General features: G+C 40.9%; 1 protein-coding gene across 1 annotated transcript in view; it reads left to right on the forward strand.

The window, feature by feature from the left end:
- The window catches only part of dhrs3b (dehydrogenase/reductase (SDR family) member 3b), an 11,308-nt gene extending 1,322 nt beyond the window's left edge, over nucleotides 1-9,986 (forward strand). The window contains exons 2-6 of the mRNA XM_032513659.1: nucleotides 4,431-4,574; nucleotides 4,921-5,040; nucleotides 6,030-6,268; nucleotides 7,917-8,042; nucleotides 8,161-9,986. Of these exons, the coding sequence (XP_032369550.1) occupies nucleotides 4,431-4,574; nucleotides 4,921-5,040; nucleotides 6,030-6,268; nucleotides 7,917-8,042; nucleotides 8,161-8,245 (714 nt within the window). The 3' untranslated portion in view covers nucleotides 8,246-9,986. The remainder of the gene's footprint in view (nucleotides 1-4,430; nucleotides 4,575-4,920; nucleotides 5,041-6,029; nucleotides 6,269-7,916; nucleotides 8,043-8,160) is intronic.
- The last annotated feature ends 231 nt before the right edge of the window (nucleotides 9,987-10,217 follow it).

Here is a 10,217-nt window from a genome sequence, read left to right on the forward strand (position 1 = left end):
TGTGTGTGTGTGTGTGTGTGTGTGTGTGTGTGTGTGTGTGTGCATAAAGTCTCAGCCATACACACAATCACAGCCGTTCTTATGACCTTATTACAGTTTAAGCATGTGTTGATCTGTCTGCACTGTTAAAACATATGGCGACTTATCCCAACACCAGAACAAGCCCCATAATGATTTTAATAAAAGCCAGATTATGTTTTATTTTCAAGGCCTTTTATGGAGTTTATGCAACACTAAATGAACAAAACAACCTCACAAAAAGGGGTTAGGGAGGAATGGATTACATTATATTGGATTAGTCTAATGTAGCAATGTCTGTTACAGTAACGGAAATGCATTGCATTCAGATGACAAAGTTTATAGCTTAAAATGGAATTGTAACTGTGATTCATGTTTTTTTATAGCTGGATTGTGAAGGTGAATTGTGCATTCTCCTACCCATGTTTCCATTATTCTTTTAGAATAGAATCAACTATGTAACATCCTTTTCTGTGGATTTTAAAGTTAAGGAAACCCAAAAGTTGCCTGATTACATTGCTTAATCAGAGTTAGACTGATCCAATGGATGCAATGTTTGCAACATCCAAAACGTATAATTAATATTCTCACAGGAAATCAGCTTGAAATCTGTTCATCCAGTCCTGCCAATTTCAGAGAATCCCCCCCACTCGTCAAAACCATGCACCCTCCCATCTTGGCCCACTCTCCAAATCCCTCACACCCCTAACAAGGAGCCGTCACTTGGGCCTGCAATGCTCCAGCGGCTACGTACACAGCTCCTCACCACTGCAGGTCAGGCCAACCTCCGTTCCCATCATCATTTCCACCTACGGTTTGTCTACCAATCCAGTGGGGGAAGATTACACCGCTGAGTGCCTGATGAGCCGCTGGTGTCCCTTTAGCAGTAATGTGTTAATACAGAGTAGCTCTATTTTTTGATCACCTCAGATGGGAGTCATCATTGCAAATGGAAGAAAGCGGTGGTAATTTCCCTGGTAGGAAGCGTTGAGAAGCCCAACTGAAAGCTGCGGGTTGTAATTATCCCTACATGTGTGACACAAGCCCCACGTCTCAGATGCTGTCTTAAAGCGCAATTTTAGCAGCTTGAAAACATCGCTAAAAGCTGAATGAAACACTAACTGCCTCCCTCTGTCTTTCAATGCCATCTCCTTGGGGAACGAGCAAGAAGAAACCAGTGGGTTTTAAAAGCTTTGCTCTGCAGCTGCACAACAAAGGATGTCACCATGCTTTTCAGCACCCCATTGTTGAGTATTATCTAGGTGTGAAGGCTTTGAAAACAACACCTGTGGTAATGTGTATGGCAATTACTCCCTGCCTAAAGACATGCTAAAAGGAAATAGGACAGTGGTTATGAATAGGGCTAACCTCTACGAACTTGCGCTCACCCCAGTTTTAGCCCCTTTGTGATTGGCAGCCGGAATTTCCTTTTTGCCTCTGCTTCAGGCTTTGGTGTGAGGAAGACTAACTACAGCGCTGATGAAAGAATCCGGCGATGGTGAGCCGGGGAACCAAGAAGGGGAGCCAGGTCTTCTTGTGTGCTGTTCGGGGGGCGGGGAGCGAAGCTCTGAAACAATAAACCAGACCAAAGTATTTTCACACACGCCATCCAAGTTCAGAGCACTGCGAGAGGGTTTCAGAACAATGCCAGTAAATAGTTGACAACTAACCACCAGATTTCTTCAAAGCTCCATTCCGAAGTACTTTTTGACTTTAGAAGAAAGGGTTTTGCAGAAAACATTGGTTTTCCTGTGGTTGTAAACATTGCCTAAAGAGATCACTCAGGGAAAATGAGCCAAATCGGAGCACTGACAACAGGTTTGTGTGAGTGGGTGTGCATGTTGTGCTGGAGGCGGGAAGCACACTGCTCCCAGCTGGGTATTGCCCTGCAACTGACCTGGCTGTCTCCGCAGTAATTAGACAGCGGCAGGCGACTGCCTCCTGAACTCCTGCTGCCCCCTCTGTGTGCCGCCTCTCTGCTGGCCCATACAATGGGTGTGAAAAGGAGGGTTCATACCCACCCATACATTCAGATCTGAGAGATAAAGTATCACTGTAATTCAGCTGGAGCTACTGGAGACACGGAGGCGTACACCACAGCCAGTGGCAGCTCGCTCTGAAAGTCTTTTGTAAATCTTTGCCACATTAAATGTGTCGTTTTAGAGTGTTTTTACTTACATTGTGTGTATTTAGATCCTTTACTAAAGTAAAAGTACTAATACCACACTGCATAAACTACTCATTTACAAGGAAAAATCCTGCATTGAATATCTAAACCTTGTGTTGTCTTCCCGTCAACCATGAAACAATATTATCGCTTTTTTTTGGACATTTTTGTCACTTTTTCAATGTTGTGGGTGCTTTTTTGGATGTTTTTTTCAAAGTTATTTGATATTTCTAATTTTTTTTTATTTTGAAAGCGGGTCAAATTTGACCCAAGGACAACATGAGGGTTAAGTAAAAGGATGATAGTGTCTTCTGGAAAATGTACCTACAATTTTCAAAATAAAAGAACTCAATGAAAACAAATGCTCACATTTCAGAGAATGGAAATAATCAAAACAAATCTGTCCATCTAGTAAGTTTTTCAGAGTAATTGTCTAATCCTTTCAGCTGGATTAGTACGCCTCCACTGTATATTGTGGGGTAGTTTAGTTTATATATAAGCTTACATACCTAAACCATCGTATTTTATAAACTTCATGTGTTTTGTGTGCAAAAGTACCTAAAGCGGTCAGATGTAGTGGGGTGAAAAGTACAATATTTTGCTCTGAAATGTAGTGCAGTAGAAGTAGAAATTGGCATTAAAAGCAGAGACTCAATAAGTATCTGAAATGTTTACTTAAGGTACTTGAGTACATTTACTTAGTTACATTCCACCACTGCAGTGTGTGTTGACATTACGTCCTGGTAGGCATGCCCAGTTCGAACCGTTCTTCTTCTTTATCACTGATAGCGAAGGGGGCTTCTGCAAGGTCAATTAAAAACTTGTTTTCTTACTGTTCCCATCCAGATTGCAATTTGGCCAGTGCTTGTTTGTTCTGAGGGTCCTGTGTGCTGTGACGGATGATAAACCTAATTAATTAAATAACATTCTAACAGGAGAGCACAGTTTGAGTGCTGACTTTTAATGAGAGCTGTCAGCTTTGTTTGTAAGGCTCAAATCTTATTAAAAGCTTTCCGTTATTTATCAAGACCTGTCTGCCTTCACTGATTACTCCAATGGGCTTGCAAATGAAGCAAACAAAAAAAAAAACAATCAAAAGTAACTCAAACAGGGGCGGCTCACAGAGGGAGCCAAAGCCTTATTGCTTCAGATCTGATGAAGAAATAAAGAACACGTTCCAGACTGTAATTTATGATGTCCCCTAGAGCTTTATAGTGTCAATATTTCAGTTTAGCTTGCTTCTGCCACTGTTATATCAGACAGGTACTGACACATGAAAACAGCGTTAAACAAAATAACACGGTGTTGAGTTTTAGGGGCTGTGGCTGTGCAAATTAGCATATTGTCATTGGCAGTATGTTGTTTGGCTCTAGACAAATGCTAAGTGAATTTGAAAAGATTGGCACAGTGTGAAAGTGTCTTGTTACTGCAGGATGACAGACGACGAATGTGATCATCTACAGCTATTGAATTCTTGCAAGTGGCAAGAGACACGCTCTCTTGTGTGTGTGTGTGTGTGTGTGTGTGTGTGTGTGTGCGCGCACACACAATCACATTTTCTGTCTCTCACATACACAAGCTCACTTTCCATGAGGCTTTTTTTGCTCAAATTTGAACCTTGGTCACAGGGCGACCAGCCAAATCCCACACTGTCGTCCTCAGCACTTCACACATGCACTGTTTTCAGACTCCCTGACCAGAAATGACGGGGCTCATCTGCCCAACAGGCCGTGTAATCTCTTTGAGAATTTGTGTTTGAGAGATGAGGAGGGCTCACCCCCTGATTTCATTACCTTTCCCTGACCCCAAAGACTGACAGATCTAATTGCCCAATCACTAGTCCCCCCACCTCCATCCAACCCCATGTTCCCTGCTCAAATGACTGGCCTTCATTTAGTCTCCGGGTGGATGAAGAGACAATTCATTCGCACAGCAACCCCCAAGCCTTTAATCTTGCTCGAAAACTATTTGTTGGAGTGAAAATGGCCTTTCTGTTCTCTGAATGAAAAGAGCATTGCTGCTCAAAGATCTCCACAGTTACACCAGGTCTCATTGCCAGAGAAATTGCGCAAAACATACGTAATGTTTTGTTGATGACTGACTGTAAAAACAACCCTTTTTGTTCCACTTATGAGTTACGGTTCACTTAAAATGCTTCCGATCTCGGCACAGTTTCAATGCAGAGCATTTCACTGTTTGTTTCTATTCTTTAAGAATGTGTTTTTTTTTTGTTTTTTTTTGCTAGGTGATCTTGTGGGGCAGAACAGAAAAGTGCCTCAAAGAAACAGCAGAAGAGATCTCTCTCACAGGAACAGAGTGCCATTACTTCCTGTGTGATGTGGCCAATCGGGAGGAAGTTTACAGGCAAGCCAAGGTGGTTAGAGAAAAGGTACGCCATCTTCATATTTATTATCCAGATATTTTGACTTACACAAAGAGAAATGTCAAGAAAACACATCATAAACACGTGGAAATGTCGTGAAACACATCATAAAAAGTGTTCTCTGTGATGCCTCAGTCTCCGCCGCTGTATGTATATTGGCTCTGAGCTGCTCTGTCTCCCATCTGGTGTATAGATTACACTTCATATGAAATATATGAATAAGAGAGCAGGATATTGCTGACAGCTCTGGAGCTGCACAACTGTATCGTCTCACAAAAAGCAGACCGAGAACACATAAGATCTTTAACTGTTTTTTCTTTTTTTCTTTTCTTGTTGTGCTTTTTAATCTCAGGTGGGAGATGTTACAATATTAGTGAACAACGCAGCTGTAGTCCACGGCAAAAGTCTGATGGACAGCGATGACGACGCCCTTCTGAAATCCCAACACATCAACACCATGGGACAGTTCTGGGTAAGAGCCGTTTTCCAGTCGACGCATCCAAGCGTGCGCGCGCCACTGTGGCGCCAAGATTTTTCAGAGGGCAAGAACTACTCTATTTTTTTCAGCGGCGCGCGATAAAGCAGAAACCGGAAGCCTGAACGAGGACTCTCAGAGTGACTGCATGTCTCTCTTGTAATCTTTCTGGGTTAAGATGAGTTCTTTCATGGTGAATGAAAGGCTTGATCCGACGAGTTAGGTCATCGAATCAAATCGAAGCATTGACGGCAACGCTGCTGCCAGTTCTGCCGTTGTTGACCTTTTCCTTCTTCTTCTAGTCCGTAGAAATATCAACGCCTGTAGCCTTTCCTGATTAGCGCCACCTCTGTTCAGGAGAAGACTGCAACTAGTGACGCGGGAGTATAAAGACTTCTCTTTAGGTGAACTGGCACCTCTCCAGCTACCAATCCGCCACCATACTTTTGGGGATCGACCCAGTGACCTTCCGCTTCCCAACCCAACTCCCTTCTGACTGAGCTACTGCCCCCCCAAACGGCGCTGACATGACATCACATTCGTGCACGCCATCTTGGCTGCAGCTACTGTAAAACGCCCTTAAGGCTTTCAGAGACTACAGCAGAGCATGCAGAAGTTAGGGGAATTCCTCCTAGCAGATTATCCTCATCATTTTCATATTTTTATACGGTAGACTTGTCAGTCACAACCGCTATTATGGCAGGTTAAGTTGGGTATTTCCAAATTGCCTCTCAGCCCCTGAAACATCAGAAGGATTTTGAATCTCATGGCTCATTTTTATTTCAAATGGACATCAAAAGACAATGCCATATGCAGACAGGAATGCAATTATCATCTCAATGGAAGTAGAAATTGAATCTGTGGTTACACTGTGGGTCTCTTTTTTTGTTCTGTTCTTTTTACTCTAAATATATGTCACCTTCTATTTCCACGCTTCAATCCTCCTTGTTTTCATACGCCCTTTTATTTTCTTTCCCATATCCCAGACAACAAAAGCCTTCCTGCCTCGGATGCTGGAGCTGCAGCACGGTCACGTAGTGTGCATAAACTCCATCTTGTCGCAGTCTCCCATCCCTGGGGCCATAGACTACTGCACCTCCAAGGCCTCATCGCTGGCCTTCATGGAGAGTTTGACCCTGGGCCTGCTGGACTGTCCCGGCGTTGGCTGCACCACTGTGCTTCCCTTCCACACCAATACAGAGATGTTCCAGGGCATGAGAGTCAGGTAGTTAAAAATGCTTTGTGTAATTGGTTGGTATTTTTAGCTGACCTAGCAACGTGGTTCTAGGGATGGAAGTGCCGGTCCTTAGGTCCAATCAGTCCACTACTTTGTTCCAGAGTGAAATATCTTAACTATTGGATGGAGTGCCATATTATGTACATTCATGTACCCAACAGAATGAATCCGACTGACTGTAGGTATCCATTTACTTTTCCACTAGCACCTCCTGTGAGGTTGTGGTTCAGAGTGGATATCTTGACAGTTATTGGATGGATTACTGGGAAATTAGCTATATAGTGATATTCAAGCTAGGGGCTGTGCAATGTGAAGAAAATCAAATATCACAATATTTTTTTAACCAAATATTTCAATATCGATATTGTTGACGATATTGCTGACAATGATGCTTTCACAAAATATTTACACAGCAAGAGTTTTGATGAATAATCATCAGTAATGTGGGTAAGGGCAAATAATAGAACATACAATAGAATTTCAAAACGAGGAAAAGACAACACACAGTGTCATATATTGATATTGGTACAATATAAATGAAACATAAATGGATACAATATTCAAAATATAAAACAATATTGAGTTTCATGTCACGATATCTAAACATATTGATATATAATACAATGTGCTACTCCCCAGTAGATCACAATTAAAGACAGTCACAGTGCTGGGAACCTCCAAAGTGTGAGTTTATTTGAAGGAACTTTGTGACTCCTTAGGGACTCATTCATTAAGGAATTCATTGATTTATTAATTTGTCATCAGTCTGTCTGCCCCCTTGAGGCCTTTAACGATGACAGGGAACCTTTTTAATAGTGATTGAACGGTGTAAGGTGCTTTGCATGTATAACACAGAATGTTCTAGTATAGGTGCATGAGTACACTCAACCTTTCACATTGTTTTTTACGAGCTTTTAGAAAAACATTGAATGCGCAGTTTGGTTGCTCACATCAGCAGATTTGAACATCGTTGCTATGTTGCCATTAAAAACATGTCCAGCTTGCTAAAGCGGGACTTGTTTGCACTGTAATTTCAATTTAAAATGTCCACCAACGGGCTTGTTATGAGGAGTGGATTCACCTTGAAAATGCATTCTCTTTTTCATCAGAATGATCACTTTGTCTTGTGTCTCATGTGGTCCTCGGGTCAAATTGACCCGTTTTCCTATATCAATGTTCTTTTTAATTACCCCAAAATAACATGATTGATTCCACACAACGCTCTTTGGCAAGTACAAATCTCTACTTTCATTAATTTTGGGGTGTCTTCTTCAATTTTATAGCAATTGAAAAATAATAGTTTGAAATAGTATTGAGTTAAAGTTGACATTCTCCAGTCGGTGATTATCCATCAACACACGTTCCTTTAATTTTAGTCTAAATAATTCTTAATTTCTGCTTTTCTAACTCAAACATTAGGTATAATTTCTTATAAATGAGCTTTATTAACTGTAAAAACAACTGTAAAACTAAAGTTAATAAGTTAGTGTGACGTAGTGTTAAACGTCACAAAAGGGACCAAAAATGTGAGAAAAACTTTTAAAAAATGGATAAAAAAACATTAACAAAAGTGTTGCTTTTCAACATTGACGGGAAAACAACACGGGGGTTAAAACTACTATATTTTATTTTGCAGGTTTCCGCAGCTCTTTCCACCTCTCCGACCTGAGGTAGTTGCCCAGAAGACAGTGGATGCAGTCAGAGCTGACAAGGCCTACCTGTACCTGCCTTGGACTATGCATGCCCTTGTCTTTTTAAAAAGGTAAAAAAAAAAGAAAAGAGAATTCTCATTCAACATTTTCTTTGTTCTGTTTTTGCTTTTAATGACCATACTTGTTCCATGCTTAACACTCCACCCTTGGTCTTTTTGCACTTTTTAGCTTCATGCCGCAAGTTTCCCTTGAAGAAATCTACAGGTTTTCTGGGACTTACACCTGCATGAACACGTTCAAAGGGAGGACATGAACCTGGATCGCACACAATGTGAGAGAGACCTCAACAGCTCTGGGGTGTACTGAAGGAAAAATGGACCTTAAGACGTCTAGAAGGAGGATAGAGGAGGCCCCATGATAGCGCGAAGACAAATACTTAGGGGACATGCAAGGCGGCTGCTTCTGCAGGTAGAATTAATAATAAACTGCAGGACACACCCGGGTCCCATCTGTATGTGTGTGCCTATGTGTATATAGCATGAAGGACTGACTGCCATTCTCACTTTCAACAGAAGCCATCCATAGGTCTGAACCAGTAGTTATTCTGGGAGGTTTTTTTTGTGACACTTGTTTTAGCCTGTTTTTACACTTCTTTTTTTTTTTTTTAATTCTTCTTCTTTGAATCAAAACAAGATAATAAAAAAATGAAGTTTTAGAGATGCACCGTGTGTCCTTTGTGCATGATGAAAGCGAGTGTACAATGTACAGGAGGTACACATTGTTTTGTGTCTGGGTTTTGACTCCCATTGCACCTTTTGATTTATGCCAAGCAAAGGGTGACTGTGACAGACGATATTGTCAAAACATAAAACATACGCTCGGGAGAGGCATGTATATTCTTGTCTGTTGCCTGCTGTCAGAAAATAGCGTAATTCTCCATAAACATATTGAACTCAAAACAAGTCTGTCAGGACCTTCTCCTCCTACGTGCAGAGTGGTCTAAACCACATTCAATGAACCAACACATACAGACGGAGAGACTGTTGTATTTATTGAGCCCGGAAAGAACAGCAGTCATCTTTAGACCTTAATTATTAAAGTTAAAAGAAAACATAAAAAAAACCCATTCCAATATGTCACTTTGTTTTTTTATAGCTTGGATCACTCTCATACAATCTTGTCTGCCACCGCCACACATATTTTGTTAGTAGATCATATAAATGATTGGTATGAACCCCAGAGGCTAATTTTCTAAAAAAGAAAAGGGAAGAAATGGAGCCTATTTCACTTTATTGCATAATGAATCTGTTCCAAGGCTCCAAACAAAGGGAGGGAGCTGCGCAAATTCGCAATGGATGTCATGTATCAATGCCAGAGTCTCACAATAACCTTTTGATAAAGGATAGTATTCAAGAAGTAGAAAAAAGCACGTTCTAAAATCCGAAAGAAACAAATTTACAGCGGAATTACCCAAAGATTGGACAGCGTGGAACGGAAATTAAACAAAAGTCTCTTCTGATCTAACTCCAGTAGCTGATTTAAACCGAACAGAACATACTGATCTGAGATTTCCGATTATGTGAGCTGAATGAAACTAAACTCCAGTATATCAAAAGAATAGCGTGACATTTTTGGTAAAGGTGCTCAGGATTAGCCGATTATCTTAGCTTAGCATAAAGACTTAAAAGCAGGGGGAAACAGCTAGCCTACCTTTGTCCAAAGGTAAAAAAAAATCTTCCTATGTACAGTATATGTGCTGGGAGTGATATTGATCTTCATATCCAACTCTCAGCAAGATATGCTAAAAAAACTTGCATTTCCCAAACTATTGAGATATTTCTTTAACTAAAATAGCCGGGTTGCTTGACTATGTCAAGTGGCGGGGATGTTATGGGAAAGCCTAAGGGTAGATGTCCCATTCCCCTCTCTTTCCACTCCATTCATATTTTAATATACTGTATATACTGTATTTTACATTGTATACATGTTAAAATACATTAAATTAACAATACATAAAGACACCAAATTTCAAAAGGTATTGCATTTTGATATAACATCCAACTCTGAGCCTCATATTTACAGCTGTTTCCCACTTTGTAGTTAGCATAGCACCTAGCATTAAAAACTGCATGTATCTTTGTTCCACAGTATGTGGCTCACAACGTTGACTCAGGCTACACCTGTGCATTACTGCTACTTTTGGTTTTGAAAAAAAATAATGCTTCATTTACACCTTGCGGCCACACTACTCCGCCGTTTCTGAGCCCCTAAAACAGAGACATTTG

This window comes from Etheostoma spectabile, chromosome 4, assembly GCF_008692095.1.
Source record: "Etheostoma spectabile isolate EspeVRDwgs_2016 chromosome 4, UIUC_Espe_1.0, whole genome shotgun sequence".
NCBI lineage: Eukaryota > Metazoa > Chordata > Actinopteri > Perciformes > Percidae > Etheostoma > Etheostoma spectabile.